The sequence below is a fragment of the Haliaeetus leucocephalus genome, unplaced genomic scaffold, assembly GCF_000737465.1.
Source record: "Haliaeetus leucocephalus isolate CR32 unplaced genomic scaffold, Haliaeetus_leucocephalus-4.0 Scaffold76, whole genome shotgun sequence".
NCBI classification, from domain to species: domain Eukaryota; kingdom Metazoa; phylum Chordata; class Aves; order Accipitriformes; family Accipitridae; genus Haliaeetus; species Haliaeetus leucocephalus.
In genome coordinates this window covers 358,716-378,569 of record NW_010972512.1, presented here as the reverse complement: position 1 = coordinate 378,569, position 19,854 = coordinate 358,716, and the positions used below count along the sequence as shown (strand labels likewise).

The 19,854-nt window shown below is 39.0% G+C and overlaps 1 protein-coding gene across 3 annotated transcripts in view; it reads right to left on the bottom strand.

The window, feature by feature from the left end:
- Nucleotides 1–1,091: 1,091 nt before the first annotated feature.
- The window catches only part of ELAVL1 (ELAV like RNA binding protein 1), a 34,872-nt gene continuing 16,109 nt past the window's right edge, over nt 1,092–19,854 (bottom strand). For 2 of the 3 annotated variants that reach the window (XM_010580404.1, XM_010580412.1), the window contains exons 3-7: nt 13,484–13,587; nt 12,471–12,624; nt 8,743–8,968; nt 3,982–4,095; nt 1,092–2,660 (exon numbers count right to left, since the gene is read on the bottom strand). In XM_010580404.1, the coding sequence (XP_010578706.1) occupies nt 2,336–2,660; nt 3,982–4,095; nt 8,743–8,968; nt 12,471–12,624; nt 13,484–13,587 (923 nt within the window). In that variant the 3' untranslated portion in view covers nt 1,092–2,335. The remainder of the gene's footprint in view (nt 2,661–3,981; nt 4,096–8,742; nt 8,969–12,470; nt 12,625–13,483; nt 13,588–19,854) is intronic. The other variant, XM_010580419.1, reaches the window with a different exon arrangement.

Genomic DNA, 19,854 nt, shown 5'->3' with positions numbered 1-19,854 from the left:
AGAGGTGACAGGACACAGCAAGACGACTTCTCTGTACCACACAGTTTTAACTAGGGAGAAATCCACTGAATGCTGCTGAATCTCTCCTTGTACACAGAAAAGAAGTATTCACTGAAATGATAAATGAATGATAAACTTGTGGAAATATCTGAAATAGACACTGGAATAGACAGCCAGAAAGCACACTTTGTGGGGTGGGAGTTGGTTGGTTGCTCCATCACAGCCACTGTTTTACAGACCATTGTGCTTCTCAAAAGATGGTAGAGTGAACAGGACTGACAGGAAAGGAAAGGCTGAAAGTATTAATAGCAAAAATCCCACTTATATTCACTGCACACAAGCTCAAAAAGTGGGAGGCTGCTCAATGTGCCAAGGCCTATCTATATGGCTTTAAGTATGCCATAGGCAGTTCCAGAAATATCAGCAACAGCATTTCCTAGACAGTGCTGAAGGTAATTAATGGAGATGGGCAGCTAGTTCAGCCGCATTTCAGCGGCAGCGTGCAGGGACGCTGATGCAGACTTCTTTAGGCTGTGCAAGACTGCAGATCCTACTGCAGGACAAAGCGCAATGATTCTGAACACAAGGCAAGGTCAGCTAGGGATGGAGTGATAGGAGCAGGCAGCATGGAATGGCGTCTGGAATTTGAAAATAAACTTCGGGACTGGTAGAGGTTCACGCAAAAAAAAGGAGACACTGCAATAAAACTGCCACTGAGCCCATTTTCACATTTGCTCTACCTTCTGGCAACTGAACATAAACACTAGACCTGAAGGTTGCCCATGCCAAGTCTCTAGTCATGCACAGTATCCTTACACAGCCTTTACCTGATAGAGTAATCCTTTTCAGGTTTCCTACCAAAGAACACCTGCAGGGTTACATCAGTCTGTGGCACACAGTTTCTATGTGACATATTTATTGTAGTGCTCTTGTTTCACACCCCTTTTTCTTCTACGCATCTGTCAAAGGAGTAACTTAAAACTCTTAAAGAGGAACTACAGTTCTTTAAAACAACACTCTTTGAAAGCTGGACACTTTGTGCAATACTTAGCAAAAAAATAACAGAAAATAAAAAACAAAACAAAATTTGAGCAAAACAAAATCAAATTTAATGTTCTTAAATGCAAAAGTAAAAACAAACAAAAAACACAAAAAAGCAAAAGAAAATTAACAGAAACAGAACAACTCAAAGTTTCAAGGCAGTCTGCAGAAAACTTGGGGGATTAATCTTTAAATCTACAAATCAAAGGGTTTTTTTGTTAATATCTAACTTGCAAGTAGTAAGTACTTTTCTGCTGAGTGTTCAATAAAGCTAGTTGTCAAAACAAAATCCTATTAAAATAGAAAAAACTAGCACTCATTAGAAGGGATGCGAGAAATACAATGCTCAAATGTTTATAACTGTTTTTTCTTTACAAAATAGAACTACCAAAGGAATTCAAACTATAATGATCTTTGAAAATGAGTAAGTATCTTGCTGCATTATAATGTACCAGTAAGTAGTGCACCATGCATTAAATATTTGGACAGAAGAGATTCAGTTTGATAAAGTAGCAACATATATTCACACTCTCTTTTTGGAGTTTCATTTTGACTCTGAAATCTTCCCAGAGTTTCTTTGAAACTCTTTGGTCCATTCCTATTAGAAAGTGGGCTTTAAAAGTAATGTTTCTAAAACCTTTGAATTTGACAGCTTGGCCACTGCTCGGTGTGCAACTTACCTCATCAATGGTGTTAAAAGTTATGCTGGCATGCTACTACTTACAAGACCTTGACTTTAAAAAGCCTAATCCTCAACTATATATGTAGTAATGAATTTTAATTGATCAAACAATTTACTGTCAACTAAAACATTAGTATTTCTCAACTTTTCTTCCATACTACCAAGTCTGGTGTATATAAGGTCAGGGGAATGGGTAGGAAAAACAACAACATAAAAACAAGAAAATTAATTAATTCAGCCTGATATTTTTCAGAAAATTCCAGTTTTTGCAGACAACATTCCATGGAACAAATGTTAGTCTCATAAGTGAAAGCATGCTTCAATTTTACCACCATCCAGAGGGTCTAGTTAATGCAATCTACTTAAGATTTCAGGGGATTTTTAACATGTTTTAAATGAAATAACTTAAAGGAACTTAAAATTGGTCTAACATTGTGGGATTTCAAACATTTGAACATGTCAGTTGCATCCCAGAATATAAAACCTTTTTCACTTCTCATTTAGACTAAGACAAACACTTGTGAAAATTGGCGCAAAATGAGTTTTACACTAACAAAAATGTTTCAACTTCTGTCACTCAATTATCTATTCCATACAAAAAGCACGAGCAAGTTATTTGTGGGACTTGTTGGTTTTGAAGGAAACCTGTAAGATTTTGTCCCCCAGGCGGTAGCCATTAAGACTTGCTATGGCCATTGCAGCTTCTTCATAGTTTGTCATGGTCACAAAACCAAAACCTTTGCACTTGTTGGTGTTGAAATCTCGAATAACTTTCACATTGGTAACCGCACCAAAGGGGCCAAACATCTGCCAGAGGATTCCCTCATCAGCATCTTGACCAAGGTTGTAGATGAAGATACACCAGCCAGAAGATGCGTTTCCTGGAACATTTACACCAGAAAGCCCACTCATGTGATCTACACCCATAGGAGAGAACCTAGCAAATAAAAAGCACAATATTTCATGTAAAAGTTCAATTCAATTAAGCAAATTAACTTGAATGGGAAGCAACTGAGAATGAATATTTTCTACATGGACATCAAAACCGCCAGAAAAACGTTTCCCCATTCAAATTGACAATAAAATTGACAGCTGCCAGGAAAAAAAAAAAAGTTAAGTATTCCAACTACTTTATCAATAGGGAACTATCCTTAGAAATAGGTAGGCAACAAAACAGTTGCAAGGCAAGATAACGTGATCACCTTCACAAGGGACCTGGATGGATCTTTGAAATTCAGCTAGGCTGTTAAGAATGCTCCGTGGCATCAGTGCAGAATTGCTCGAGTGCGGGTAACAGGCAACACCTCCCTAGAGGCCCCAGCTTGCTTCAAGCCACCCTCAGGCATCTCCCACTTATTTCATTCAAGGAGTTTGCATCTCATATCCTCCTTTTGTTGCCTCTAAAATAGCACGTTGGGAACTCTTAAGTCAAAGGGTTTCTTTGGGTTTTGCTGGGGCAGGGAAGGGAGGGTGTGGTTTGTTTTTTGGAGTAGAGGTTGTGTGCATTAATTTAAATTTCTTTTTTTGTGGAACAGAACAAAACCTACTCCTTTTTCCACCATAAGGCAGCAGGTGCAGGCCAACTCTTCCAGTACAAGCAGGCTACTCAATAAGCTGCAGTCATGCATACTCATAGCTATAAGGCAGCTAAGAAAATATTAGCACTTCCTCAGTCAATTCTCATTAGCTGGGAAGCGCCACATTTCTAGCTACAGAATTTAAATCTCAGGTTTTTATTCTTTAATACCAGTTATGCAGATATTCTAACTGCAGTAGCTTTCAAACATCAAAATAGCAAACCACAGTTAAGTACACTGTTTTACAATTTCAGTATGCATGTATTGTTTTCTTCTTATTAATTTTACACCAACTTCATACTAGGAAAACTTAAAAAATATCGTTCAGTGAAGTCGTAAGTCACCTACTCACTCTTCGTAAACCCTGCCTCCTGCACAGTACCCCAGCAGTATTTATGCATAACAAAAAGGAAAAAACCTCTCCTTTTTATGTCTTGCTTTGTATTATTTTCTTTTGTCCTAGAACCCACATCTCTAATTCCCCTTTATTCTATTTCTGGTCTCCATCCTAGAAATTCAAAGCTTCAAAATATTTTAATGCAATATTACAGTTGCACAGCTAAGCACTCAAAGGTCAGGAAATGTGAAAGTTAAGGTAAAAAAATCCATTTGATCCCTTGTGCTTATGTATTATTTAAAAATGTGAGGTCACGTGATTGTAGAAATATAATTATACTATACCAGGGGTTCCCAAACTGTGGTGTACCACTGGTGATATGCAAACCACTTAAAAGCGGTACACGTGCTGCTCTCTGCCAAGAACATGGCGGTGGCAGTTCCTGATTCTCTGCTGACCTGGAGAAAACAGGGAATGGATGTCTGGGCAGTGAACACTGCATTAAGTGCCAAACACTTCCCCACTGACTTTTTCTTGCCCTGCATAAAGATAAGAGCTGCTGCTGTCTTTATATAGAAGGGAGGGCTCAAGGCAATGTGTATCAGAAGGAAGGGGAGCAGAGCTGCAGCAGCACACACATACACACAGGGAAGTCAGCTCATGTTCAGTGTGGCACTTTGGTTGATGCACTCATACAAGAGAATCACTCAGTCACCATCTCCCCCACCCCGGGCTCTCTGTTGCTCAGAGAGCTCATTTCCTCGGTCACCTGAGCTATTAGACCCTCCTGCACCCAGAGATGGGGGAGTCTTGGTGGTACAGACCCCTTCCCCTCCATCACATCCTAGCTGCTGCTGATGGCCTGGAGGCAGCCAGAGCTGACCTGGCTCAGCCAGGCTGCAGACCAGCTGGCTACCTGATGCTGGTGTTTCTAGAGCACAGTGTGGACACACCTGAGCTCAGGCTGCACATACTCACTGCCGCTGCCACTGTTGGCCAGCCCCAAGCAAATCCAAGTTTGGGAATCCTTGTACTACAGTAAAACTGAAAAAGCAGTTAAGAGTATCAGAATGTGAATGAGACACACCAATTCGTGTGATCTGATGATTATGTGACAGATCTACTACTTATTTTGCTTTTATATAAAAATGTTCCTGTGTTTGCATGCTTTATACACTTACTTTTTCTGACAGACACCTCCAGCTCTGCAGCTTCTTTCCGTTTGAGTAATGATCTGGTAGGATGTATTTATCTTAATATCTGGAAAGTTTTCATCTCAACAGATCACCAGTCTGGGGTTCCTGCTCACATGTATGGGGAGCAGAAAATCACTAAGCTCAGAATTGCATGATGTTGGTTCCAGCAGTCAGTGCAGCTCTGAACCTGCTTGCTATAAAGCCTCAGGCTCTGCCCATAAGCCCAAATCAACAGTACATCAAGGATTGAAAACACTTGTAGAAGAGCATCTGGGGGTTGAACACAGGAAGACAACAAATCTAGATGCATATTACAGGCAAAATTAATTTAAAATATTAAGTACCTCTGTTCTCTGGATACACTAATTTTCAAACAGATTCTCCTCTCTTCCTGCTTTGACTCACAAAAATGCTACAGGTTTATTAAAAAAAAAAAGGGGGGGTAAAAACACCCCTAAAAGACTTGAAAAGTCATTTCAAAAAAACAACCATAGGAAATACCACCTTACTCAGATCCAATGAGATTCTAAAATGAAGCTATACTTTACAAGTTCACATGAAAAAGAAACCTTTCACAAAAGGTTTCTGCTTAGAAAGCAACCATCAAAAAAGAAATTTGCAGAAGTGACAGTAAACATGGTATAGGGTTGGACTTATGTGGAAGGCTATATTTATGTTTAGATTTGCTTCTATCTGGAAGTATCTGACACAAGTGAGAGCACTCGTGATGAGTAGAGCAGGCTCCTACTGCGATTTAGCTCATCCGACAAACCTCTATGCTTAACCTGGACTGAAGGCCTGCCCAAGAGGGACACAAGACCTGGTTAGCTTGGGCTAACAGCCTGTACATAACCAGGCACAGAGTAGCTGACACTTAATACCTCTTTGTCCTACAGGAAAAGATTTTTTTGACCACACAAAGTTAAGAAAAGTCTTAGGTATACTTACTAAGGATGTTTAAAAGACTGTCTGATTTGGGCAAACAACACTAAAGCCTACAGTGATCCAAGATGTTTCGGGGAAATGTTTTAAAAAATTCCATTAATATTGTAATTTGAATTATCTCAGTCTCATCATACTTGCTGCTGGTGTCCTCATTTTTGTTGTATTTATTTTTATACTGTCTCCTCCACGTTGCTTTTTCAATCCTCCCTAAGCACCTGTAGATGATGTTATCTATGGATAGTTCTTTGAAGTCATGCTAACCTCAAAACTCCAACACCTTGTGACCCTTGCCCCAGGCATTTTATCTGTCCTCCAAACACAATCCCATGCCACAATGTCATTCCTTCTGGATGGAGAGGGAGCACTTTGGACCATGTCTCAGAATTAGCAGGCCAACTCAGCACTCCAGTGGGACAAGGCATTAAGACCAGTTCCTGATGTGAGCCACAAATACCACAGGAACTACAAAGGATTAACAGAACATTAAACAAAGAGTCTGAGTGGTATCTGTAGGAAATCAATAATTACAAATTAGAGATACTAACGGCTTAATCCTGGATTTACAGGGATATGCTGGAACGAGATGAAGTGTAATCAGAATGTCAGTTTAAGAATTCAACCTCCATGTAGCAGAGACCACAATTGTAATTTATACAGACTGTGAGCTCTTTGGAAGCAGCTTATCCTTTCATCATGTTTTGTTCACTACACAAAACAAACAAGACTCAGTCCAAGCTAAGGTTCCTAATCTCTGCCACAGTATGAATAAATATAACTCATCAAGTTCAGCATCCTTTAAGGAAGACTCACTAGAAAAACTCGCAGTTAACACCAAAGGTGGGAAGAAAATAAGGGCTGTGAGATGGTCTGTGTGTTATGCATATGTGTACATACAAGCATGCGTGCACATGTGATTGAGGGAAGGAAGTTTTATAATAAGTGTTTAATAATTGTTAAAGTTCTTGCAAGTCTGTGACAAGACACAAGAGAGATGGAGAGTTCTTGTCTTTAAGTTCACTGGTGAATCTTGTCTCCACAGCGTATTCATAACAGCATGGCTTAACCCAGAATTGCTCTATTACTACCTCTGCCAATCTGTAGTACCTAAAAACCTTCAGCTCTTTCTCTATCAGCAAGCCTATAACTACGAGCAGAAGTTGGCCAAAATATGTTGACAAATGAGCACTGGGCAGACAACTTGAGTGGACATAGTTACCACAAAAGCAGGAATGGAAGAGAAAGAGACAGAACATTTTCTTTTATCTTATCCCAACTTGTGAAAACCCATGCCTGTAGAAACATAGGAAATGCACACAAATAACATTAATGCTGCTCTTAATGGTACAATAAAAGAACAATGAACAACCTGGTCATTAAAATTTAGTTCCTCCTGCAACTATTAACATAAATACATTAATCATTTTTACTGTTACTGAGTGATCATTACAGGACAGAATTAAAGTTATTTGGTATCTTAATTATTGATGTGAATATTATCTGTGCTGCTTATTCTGATGCATCTTAATTCTGTTATAAATTCTAAGGGAAGAATGATGATGAAAATGTCTGATTGCATTAAGAATGAAAACATGAGCCATAAGCCTCAAGATTTTACTAGGACCCGGACACACTGAAGCCCTGGCTGACACAAAAGACAGATGTGTAAGTTTTTTAATAGTTCACCTAACTGCCAGCAATGTAGAATTTCATTCCTTGGTGTGGCTTAGAAGGTTTGGGTGCAGAGATCTGGATGAGTGCTTCAGGAAGATGAAATCTTGTTTGAGGAGCTGCCTGCATTAAACTTGCCTGGGCTACAGCTGAAGAGAATCAGAGAACGATTAAGGTTGGTAGGGACCTCTGGAAATCCTCTAGTAGAACTCCCCACTCAAAGCAGGGGCACCTAGAACAGATTGCTCAGGCTCCTTTCAGCCAGGTTTTGAGCATCTCCAAGGATGGACACTCCACAGTCTCTTTGGGCAGGCAACCTGTTCAATCACCCTTAGTGTAAAACAGCAGATGACTACAAAGTACTAATTCTCATTTGAGACACATTACACCTAGCTGTTCTTAAAATGCTAAACTAAAGCATTATGGAAAGGTCATAGCAATACTGGAACAGTAGCACTGCAAAAAGCTACGAGGTTTTAGTCCAATTTTACTGGCTAATTGTATACCTCAGAGGAGAAAAAGTAAATTCTCAACAGGGAAACACTACTTAAACTCTCATGAACACATTTCACAACAAACCCACTTATCTGCAAGACAAGTAAATATAATGCATTTGCCAGAGCACAGCCCAACTATCAACACCCTCCTTTAAGCAACTAAGGCAATTCAAATTCAATTAATACTCAAAGCAAGCAAGCCAATTCTCAAAGGCAAAATACATAATATCTTCCACACTTCTGGAAGCAGACAATATGTCGCAATTACTCAGTAATCTTACTGAACTTGTGAGGACTCAAGAAAAGACAGAACACTGCACAGCTCAGGATGTAGGCAGAAATCCCACAGAATCTCTTAATCAGAAATAAGGTTTTCTTATTTTACTGTGACACCTCCCTGCTGGAACCAATGGTTCAGAGCTTTAATTAAGTTGCCAAATGATATCTGCATTCAGATACATGGACTGCAGAATGGGGATCTGTTGAGACAGGCATCTACCAATACCCATCTGGAATCTGCTACTTTCTATCATCTCACTACACGCTCAATTGTAGAAATAGACACCGTAGTGTACGTACCTTTACATAATTAACTTATATATAAATTTTACAAGATTTACTTTAATCACATTTTAATTCAACAATTTATTTACATAACAGTGGAGGACATATAGTGCACTAGGTATTCATTCACACATGCTGCAATGAAGGTATTACTGCACACCTGCAAGAGTATAGTTTCCCAGACGGACACGGGAATAGTAGGACAGCCTTAAATGCATTATTCTTCCTAACCTACCTGAATCTTTGCGCCTGGTGATGCACTGGCCCTCCAAACCGTCTAGCTGGTGAATGACACAGCTGCGATAACAGTGCCACATTTTTGTTCTGGTTAGGATTGGCTGCAAACTTCACTGTAATGGGTTCGGAGGAACCTGGGGGTTTGTGACCATTGAAATTTGTAATTGCCTCTTCTGCTTCTGACCTTTTGTCAAACCGGATAAATGCGACCCCTCTGGACAAACCTTTTAACCAAACCAATAAAAAAAAATAAAAAAAAAAATTGAAGTTCAGGATAAACTCAAAATAACTTTGAAAGCAAAAAACGAAAAAGTTAAATATTTCTATGGTCACAGCTTTCAAGTTCTCTACATTTACTAATGTTTCTTCAGCAGCTAGAGGATAAAAGTACAAAATTAAGAAACAAAAGACAAATTAACACATTCATTTCAGCTATAACAACCACGGTGACTAAAACACTTTAAAAAAAAAAATCCAGTGTGGTAGAATATCATGAAATCCATCACCAGCTGACATTTCCATTAACAAAAAAAACCTCCCAACATTTTAAATAAATTCCACCAAAAAAAAAGAAAAAAGAATTAATTCCAGTTGGTTAAAAACAAACACAACCCCTTAGCTTTAGTTACTTTACCACTAAAAAGCATCTGCAAACACAAAATTGACACTGATTTTTGCAAATGTTTTCAGTTTTCCACACTGAAAACACACTCTGGTTCGTAGATAAGGGCACAAAGTTCTAACCTTGGTAATTAAGAGATCACAATTTCATCTATTTCACATCCATTATTTCTAGCTGTCACATACCTTATTTTTAATTCATTAAAAACTGATTAAGAGTAACCTCTTGGTAACTGTACTGAAACAATTATACTGCTGTTAAACATTTGCATATTTTTTTTTCTAGTTCAAGACCCCAGCTGCTGGATGCTGTTATCCTTCTGACCAAGGTAAAAGTTATGCCTTATGAGATCTCTTCCCCGCCACCTCCTCCCCCCACTTCTCATCTGTGACTTGACCAGAGTCTGGAAATACTGTTTATCATAGTGAAGCTAAAGGAGTACATCTTGTTCAAATTTCATTCCAAAGCAGATGTTATGGCTAGACTAATTTGGTTAGACTAATTCTAGGACTTTACCAGCTCTGTTTCAGAAAGGGCCATATCAAATACTTTCATGTTGTCTCTACACCTACACAGGGCAATCTCCAAAGGCAGTTTCAGAAGTTAAGCTATCATAAATCACCAAATTGTTTATAACAATTGAACATTACTTCCTGTGTTTCACAGAAGGAAATGCAGCATGACAAAACCCTGGGCATGTAGCAAGCAAGCAAAAGGGAATCCAACCCCTACAACTACCTATAGAATGGTATCTACGAAAGGCATACTTTCATTTGGGGCACTGGGAGAACTTCCATAAATAACAACTCATCTTGTTTACTGCATGTTAAGTATGCAAAGTCACACAGAGAAAGCTTATTTCCCAAGTCACTGCACTTTTTGAAGAAAAGAACTGCAGAACAACAGCAGCAGATGGCTAGCACCAACTGTGCAGCTGGTGTTCCTAGAGTGATCTGGAAAGGAGTCATCCTGTGAAGATGTTATTCCATTTTTTGATTTCTTTCTGGTTACTTCCAAAACAGGAGGCTGGACCAGATCAACTCATCAAATTAGAGCCAACAGCACTATATGCTCCACTACCACTGAGATTAGCCTTTCTGTCCCAGGAGAAAGCATACGCCCTACCCTGGAAAGGCACAGAACAGCAGCATCGCCCAGAAGTCAGCAAGGACTATCCCAGAGCCCAACATGCTGTTACTTCTCCACTTCCATGCTGTTCATCTTAGTACTTCTCACTTGCTCTATCATAGCATTCATTTAAAAATATAAACGCCGTAGAAAGCATATTTTTAAACAGATTTAATTCTCAAAAGCTCAAAAGTTGTTCTCAGAGAACAACCTCTGCTGAGAAGGTATGCCTAAAAGTACAAATTAAAATTTGTCCTAACTGCAACTGGATCAAGATGTAAAACACAGGTTTTAAAGCCAAGGCACAGCTACATTCTTGGGGCGAAAGGAAACCTAGGCTACGCATGCATTCAACTTTATAATGTAAACAGAATACATTCTTCAAGCAATACATTAGTAAGGTTATTTGAAAGCAAGCCGTATATTCTGAGCTGACACTGAATTAGACAGCATCATGCCTCACCACACTCAATGAAAACTATATTATTCCTGGTGAGACTTTAGTTGTATGACTTCTGTCACCTCATTTTATAGCTCTGTCAAAGACAGATGCTAATTATCCAGACTCCACTGGCAGCCAGAGAAGAATGACTATTTTGGACACTTGTATTAATAGGTTTTATGTGCTCTAGAAGTCTTTTTCTTGATTCTACCTATAGCTGTCACCTAGATAACTAGCTCTAGAGACAGAACCATACAGATATCAAAGTTGGACAAAATTAATCCTTCTCTCTAGGAAAGGAAGGATAGGATTTTCCTCGCTCAACACTGGAGTGTCTACAATGTCAGTATCCAGATCTCATCTAGTCACTGCCAATTTCTCTTACACAATCACATTTACAGTGCGGTCTGACCAAATCGTAACACTTAAAAGCAGATGCCTATGCAAGGAGCTAGCTCTGATGGATACTTTACATTGTAGACTTTAGCATTTAGTCAGATTAATCCCTCTAAATTAGAGGAGATTCCTCACAGAGCATGAAAGTTGCTGCTTAACTACTGTGTATAAATGTACATACTACCTGATATAAATGTTAAGTTGGAATTGCTAGAATTAGAACATCTTCTATTCTAATATAGCACATGCATAATCAATGAAAAAGTGTATTTGTAACAGTTCTCTTCAAATTCATACATGACATATGGGCTATTGGAAAAAACCACAGTACACCTAAGGTTACAGCATAAGCCATACTCTTCAGTTATACAGTCTGAAAGAATTAAATAAGAAATTAAAACTCTGTGAAAACACATTGTAACACAAAGTCAGAATTAACATGATAAAGGAAATCCTTAACTTTGGTCTCTCCTGAGCTGAGTGCTTAACTAAGCAACTTCTCCCTTTTCTTTCCCCGTCTCTTTTTTTTTTTTTTAATAAACAAAATACATTCAGAAAATTTAAGAGGGTAGTACTAAGTGTATTAAGCTCATTCTTTTGGTTAGCAGTAACCACAGAGGACTGTAAAACACCTCAAATGTTTTAAAATACAAGAAAATTGTGAGAGAGTTCCAAGTTGGTATAAAAGACAAAACACATTATTGTTTTGCTTTTTAATATATAATGATGGCCTGGAATTTACCTGGGGATAATAGTTGCATATGTGTAAAGTAAAGGTAACATTAGCACTCCGGATTACAAACATTGCCCAGAAGCACAGTGTGCTACAGTAATATCAAGTGTCACAGCAAGAGAGTAGTTTTGGCAAATCAGCAGCTCAGCCTGGTAAAACTGACAATAACACCATAAAATATGATACGATGTTTAGATTGTAAGCTAGCAAAAGGAGGCAGTATAAGCCATTCTGTGTTTTAAAAAAAATCATTGGAAAAGGATATCCCATTAAAATTATATCAGTGGTTGACATCGGACATCATGGTTAGTTTGTGAAAGTCTAACTCAGTTTAGGAACCGCCCGTCTCAGAAAAACATCAAACATGCCATTACAGTTTTATGAAGCTAATACAACAGAACTCACCTGTAGTTTGATCCACAAGCACACGTGAGTTGATGATGCGTCCAAAACGTGAAAACATATCTTCTACATCTTTTTGTGTCATTGACCTTGGTAGTCCACTAATATATAAATTAGCATCCTTGATAACTTCAGAACTTGGACGAGCATAGGAAACCTTTAAAAAGAAAAAAAAAGTATGTTCAGGGTGTAAATAGGAAAGAGTGATTTATTTTATCATGAGTCACTTTAATTTATGCCCCATTAAACAATGCAGGCATTTTTTTATTGGCCTTCAAAAAAGCAAACAGGGAGAAGGTAGGGGAAAATTGCCAGAACAAAAAGAGAAAAGTCATGTTCCTACGTAACTCCATTCAGTTTGGGCTTATCCAACAAAGAATATAGTGGCATTGCTATAAAGAGAGAGCAGTAGACTAATACTGATGCTTCCAACAAACTTATTTGCTACATTGAAGAATCCTTGTCTGAAGTTCTGACTCAGATACTGGACCTGTCAGTAACCACAGATCACTCCAAGAACTTGTGCTATCAGTATGTTTTTTTAAAGCCTCATAAAAAGATTTTACCAGTTGGAGTGCAGTCTTAATTTCTTAATATCTTAATTTCTTAAAATTAAAATATCTTAATTTCTGCTACTAGAGAAAGGTACAAATAACACCTAAGCAGGTGTTATTTCCTACACGTATAGTACTAGCTGTTATTTTGGAGAAGGAGTGCATACGCATTAACACACCTGATGATCTCTATTTTAAATTCCCGAGATGTATGTGAGTTCAAAAGCCTGGCAACAATTTGGAATGATCCCACCTACTGCTGTAAAAATGGTGGGAATGAAAAGAAGGGAATCTTTTAATACACAGCTGTTACAAAACCCAAGAGGCTTAACAGCTCACTTCACTACTCTTCTCCCAGATTCTACCTTTCTTGCAGGTGGAGAGCACACAAGCCTTACCATCAGAATGAAGTTCATTAGAATGCCATTTTCATAGAAGACTGAAAAAATCTAGACATCCTACCTTGATAGTTTTTGACTGAAGTCTGAGGCCATTCAGTGTGTTTATTGCTCTTTCAGCATCTTTTGCAGTAACATAGTTCACAAAGCCATAGCCTAAGCTGTGTCCTACGTGGAAGAACATTTTTTAAATTAATCCTAACAAAAGAAAGTTATCACCATCAAAATTAAAGGAAATACAAATGAGAAAAAGTGAACTCAACATAAACATAATCCACACAGCAAATATTTAAATAAGCCAAAGAAGTTTCTCAAGACTGGCATACATCATAAGTAGTAACTCAAAGCTCTTTCATTTGCCACTTTGGAGATCTCTCAATCTTCAAGGACAGCGTGCATCAGACAGCTGCAGATGATTCATGAACGGTAAGAAATTCAAGACTAAAATACCGGCTCTGAACAGTCTTGTAAACTTAATGGGGGTGGAACAAAGGCAAGAATTTAACAAAGTTCATTAGTACAAACTCTTGTAGGTAAAGAGCAGAAAGTGAGAAAGTGTCAACGGATGAACTGCTAGGTAAGAAATCATCAGGCTACTCATTTCTGTGTAGCTATTCCAACCTTCACTCCTGGAGGCAAGGGGAAAAAGAAGTTTTTAATCCTTCATACATTCATATAGCTAATGAATAGTAAGTCTCCCAAACACAGGATGAAACTGAAGAGTGAAAAATTATCTTTAATGCAGACAATTCATGTACTATTACTTTACATAAGTTCACTCTTAACTCTTACAAGAGGAATTTGATAATAATACAACTCTTTAAAATTTAAGGCAAAGGATATTTATTTGGATACTTATTTGTTCTACTTCTATCTCCAACCTCCACTATCAATTATAACAGTACATACTAAGATCATTTCAGGTGGCAATTTCCCAACAATTAGAGGCTCATATCACTGTAGACCTAAAAATAACTAAAATACTTCGACTGTCTCAGTGCAGTAAAGCAACTCCCATTCAATAAAAAAATAACACCTTTTCAGACAAGTTCTCTTGTCTCAGCCAGATTTGTGGGATTTTCTAAAGAGAACTGTAAGCACGCATAGGAGAATGTGCTATTTGACTTTAACAATATACTATTTTTAAGCTATTACTAAGCTCCTTTGTTAGGCTTGAGAACACTAGAAGACACGGCTAATCGTTATAGCACAGGATTATCTTCTGAAATATAGACCTTTTTTAAAAGTCACCCAGTGTGGCTCTGCAATAGTCTGAGCTGGCAAATAAGTTTTCTTATGCTTTCCAGACATTTCAGATCACCAAATACACACCCCCTTAAAAAAAAAAAAAAGTCAAATGATGATTATCCTAGCACAAAATGTCAGAGAAACTGAAGAAAAGGACTGTAACAGACACTGTAGATTAACTCCATCTACTGAAAAAAGAATCACCAGTGTACTAAAGGCATTGAGACCTATGAGTTTAAGAGCCACAAGGGATGGAAGGAAGCTCCAAATAACCCTCAGAGTGTTTTTACTAACAGCATACATGACAGATTGACTGCAGAAAAACTGCAACAGCACAACTCCCTGGCACATCCTCTGCATTTGTCTGCTTTGTTGTGAAATGTAATAGACCGGTAACTCATCTAAACCCAAATAATGTCATTGCCTGTTTCCTAATACGCTCCTTGTATAAACAGTCCCAGTTCATTTTTACTGTCTGCTAAAGGTCTTAAATAAGCCAGATCCCCTTTGTGTTCAACCCTCATACAGGAACAATATCCTGTTCTCTTACAGGCCTAGTGTTAACACATCTCCACTAGCACAGATCAAAATCTCACGACGCCAGACGCTTCTGCACAATTGTAACAGCAAATTATTTTTTGATAGCCAAGTAGAATTTAACTCTACATAGGAAACAAATGCAATAAAAGCAAGATCTTAAACCCCAGCTTCTGCACCTTTATCCTTTAAAGATCTACAGATAACATTGATCAGGATTTTGCAGACATATCTTATATGTACCTACAGCATGATTTTTGTTGATATCTTTATAACATTAATTTTCTGTTTTATTAGTCAGAGATGGTCAATCATTTAGATCAAATCTGGTTAGTCCACAATCACTTACCTACAGAGATTCTTTTCCCCTGATTAAGAAAATGAGTAATTTAACAGTTAGAAAGATGTTTAGCACCTGGACCCTGGCTTATTTCTCCAGAATCTGACCAAGAAAACAAAGATAAGAGGGAAGAAATACCACACAGACAGTAGGCAATGACTTTTTCCATCTTAAGGAAGTATCTGACACCCCTCACAGGTACAGCATGCCAGCATCTGCTCTGAAGGCTCAGAGTACCAGCTGCTTTACAGTATTTTCAGTCTGCCATGAAAGCCACATAAACATGAATATTCCAGCAAACTACTGACCAGGTTGTAATAAAGTTTACAGAAATAGGCCCCTAAAAACCAGGGAAACAGACTCCAACAAGACTAATCCCTCCAAGTTTGAACCACTGAGCCCTAGCAGTCATGGCTGTCACTCCCTGGGTGGACGCTCCACTGGGAAGGAGGTGACTATATTCTCCTGTCAGGGGAAGAGCAGGATTCCACACCATATAAATTCATTAAACTATCTTCAGTACTCCGAGTCATGGAAATCAGGGGCTCAGCCTATGAGCAGTGTGAGTGAGTATCCCTCCCTATTTTCTTGCAACAAGCTCCAGAGAACACAGTAGGTATGGAACCATTACTTATCCAGCAGCTTTCTTGCAAAGCGTCAGACAGGTTATATGTTTATGCACTGTTCAAGATCAGTGACAAGGAAGATTAAGTTACCTATATACAGGACAAAACGAAAACTAAGTAACAGGACTCAGGGACACCAAAAGGGCCTACATGATCTAGGTCCAGTCCCTGTAATCACAAACTGTACATATTCCCTTTCCCTAAAATGTAAGCAAGCTTCACATTAAAAGCAGTTAGGTTTTTGTCCCAGGCACTCTGATTGAAAGCATGTTCTACAAACCCGCTCCAATACTCTGTTTTTCTAAATGCAGGACTTCATGCTTTGTATCCCCTTGTTCTTACGCAAATACTGTCCTTGAGCTTACACACGCTTACCCTTCAAAGTGTTCCCCAAAGTACACACAAGCAGTAACCATATCCCCTTGGCCTTCTTTACTGTTTTCATCTGAGCAAAATTCTGCACCTTTTCCACTTCTAATTTTATACAGGTTGCTCAATGACTATTCCTTATCAAAGAGGTTGAACACCCTGGGAAAAGAGAAAACAGGAACATAATGGGGTTTACAGAAACATACACAGATTTAAAAGAGGGCCTGAAAAGTCACAGGATTACAACAGTTACCAGATTTTCTCATATTTGCTGTAGGCATTTGACAGTAAAGTTGTACTAAAACCCAGAAATTAGAGTTCTGTTAACTTTTACCTGCCACTAGATCATAAAATATCAATTACCTATCTTTTTCTCCCAAAAAAAAATAGAATACAGACCTTCCCACTTAAGTCTGTATTTATCAACTTTAAATTACATCAGTGTAACATGACTTTACAGTGCTTAAGTGCTAAAAAAAAAGCTAACCCACACAAAACTGACAACATATTAACTTATCTTGCTCTAAATACTTAATACCATCACTCTCAGCCTTCTCCTGCTGTTCAGTTACTAGTTCCCATCTCCTAACAGGCCAGGATATCTAACACACAACAGTCCCATCACTGCAAGATGCATGTTCCACTGTTCCCCTGACTGATCGTTCTTCACGAATGCTCTCTGCTTCACATTTTACTCCCTATTCCCTCCTCCTAAACAGTAAAAACTACCTTCCTCTTAGGGCATGCTAGAAAATATAAGGAATTGGCAATTACACAGCATTATGATTTATGTCAAGTGTTTATCCCAGGCAAGAAGACAAGTTATTTGCTTTATCATGTTATTAAAGAGCCTGCTAGAAACCTATTGTGCAGAAGAAGGCAGTACTGTAACAGTTTTCAAACTATTTCAGTGGATAGTAAACTAACCTTTAAAAAAAAACTTTTAAAAAGTTTGCATGTACATAAATGCAAATGTACTCAAGAGACAAAGATTAAAAAAAAACAAGTAGGTCCTTATCTGGATGAATAATTAACAAAGTGACCATAAAACCTAGTTTTAAGCAAACTACTATACTCCTTCAGCAGAAAGAATCTAGTTTTGTTTCCATGATAAAAAGCTCTTTCATGAAAGAGGGCACTAATTTTCTTTCTGTGCATCACTTGGTTTTCTGTCCATGTCCTTGCTTCCTTTCCAAGCTCCCTGAGATGCACTGCTTCAGTTACTAGCTCGTTTCTTATTCCCCTCCAGCTACTGACTGACGACTCCAGTTTCACTGAGGAGTCTAATATGAGACCAGAATTAGTACTTACTTTCCACTTCACTACAGACTAGTTGCCCTCTCTGAAAGCAGATTCTCCCTGTCCTATCCTTCTCAAGAAAACCTAAATTTAAACCTGGCTCCTGTTATACCAGAGCACCTCAGTATGAAGGCATTTTAGTTTAGAATTTTTTTTCCCCCCCTGAACTGGGAAACAGTGTTTTGAGATTAAATTAAAAAAGCCCAAGTAAATAACACAGAAGGATGGAACAGATCTCCCCAAACATCACTCCGAGGAAGATGTGGCGTCTTGGAAAGAGAGGCAAGTTTGGTTTTTTGGCTTTTTTGGCTTTACAAAATGTGCTGTGAGTGATAACCAGATAGCTTAAATATGTATGAATGCATCAAGAAGTACCACGTCCAAATACCAGACATCAATGTGCTGAAAAAGCAGAATTCAAAGCAATGACTCTGTAGTTTCAGAGGATGAGAACAGATTAAAAGTGCTCAGATGTGCTTTGCGTGGGCTTTCTTTAGTACAGTTACACTATTGTATAGCTGGGGATACATAACCACATCAACTCTGAGAAAAATGCAAGCACCCTTGCATCAAACTTCCAAAAAAAGGGTTACGCAAATGCTGAAGTGCAGCAAGGTAGGATTGGCAGAACAAGTGATAAAGAGGCTATATTCTAACCCCCTGCGACGAGTCAACACTATGCATACAGCATCTTTTGTCTCCTAACATCCTAACAGCCAGGAAAACAAGCAGATGTGTCAGCAGAGCAGCCTGGCTAAGCAGGGAAATCATGGCAGAGCTCCAGTGCAAACAGGCAGCATACTAGAGATGGAAGAAGCGACAGCCTACAAAAGGAGGAATTTAGAAACACCGTCCACTCAGTCTCAGGAAAGCCAGAGCTCAACTACATTTGAGACTTGAAAGGAATGCAAACAAACAAAAAAAATATCAAGGGTAACAGGAAAAGCTTCTACTGCTGTCCCAGCAGTACAAGGCTGAAAAAGGAAAATGTGGGACAGCTGCTAAATAGGGTGTGTGATTTGGTCAGAGTGGTACATGACGCCTTCTTTGCCTCACTCTTCACCAACAAAGTTTAACAGGCCTCTGCACTTAGGAAAAAGTTCAAGGAGGATGACCAGTGGATGAAGATCAGGTCAGGGACTGATTAGTTGAGAGAACTGGACCCATACAAGTCCATGGGACAAGATGGGCTCTTTCTAAGGGTGCCGAAACCCCAGGCTCATATCCTTGCCAAAACTGCTCTCTATCATCTTTGAATGGTCATGGAAATTGGAAAAGGTCCCCAACAACTGCAGAAAGGCAAATGCCACATCCATCTTCAAAAAGAGACCCAAAAAACCCCCAAAACCCACCACCACGACTCTACATGTATGCCTGCAACAAGTGGAGTTTTGCAGGGGTCTATCCCAGGACCTGCTGTTTTAACTTTTTATCCATGACCTGGAAGAGGTGATGGGAGCACGCTCTCACCAAGACTGGAGATGACACCAGGTTGGGAGGAATCTGTCAATATACTGGAAGGCAGGGCTGCCACCCAGAGGGGCCTAAACACACTGGAGGAATGGGCCAACCGGCACCTTATGAAATGCAGCAAGGACAAACGCAAAGTCCTGATCACAGGAAGGAAGAAACCCTGGCAACAACACAGACTGGGCACTTACTGGCTGGAGAGCAGCTCTATGGAAAAGGACCTGGGAGTCATGGTATAGAGCAAGGCGAGCATGAGCCAGCAGTGCACTGTGACAGAGAAGGTTAAGAACATCCCGCATTGTACTAACATAAGTACACCCAGAAGACAGAAGGAAGAGATCATCCCCCTTTACTCAACACTCACTGGACTAAAATACTGCATCCAATTTTTAATGTCTCCCAACACAGGAAAGACATTGATAAACTGGACAGAGTTCAGTGAAGGGCCACTAAGATCCTTAGAGGACTGGAGCGTGTGGAAGTTTACGAGACCAGATGGGATAAAGTCCTGAATAACCTGGTCTGACCTCACAGCTGACTGCTCTG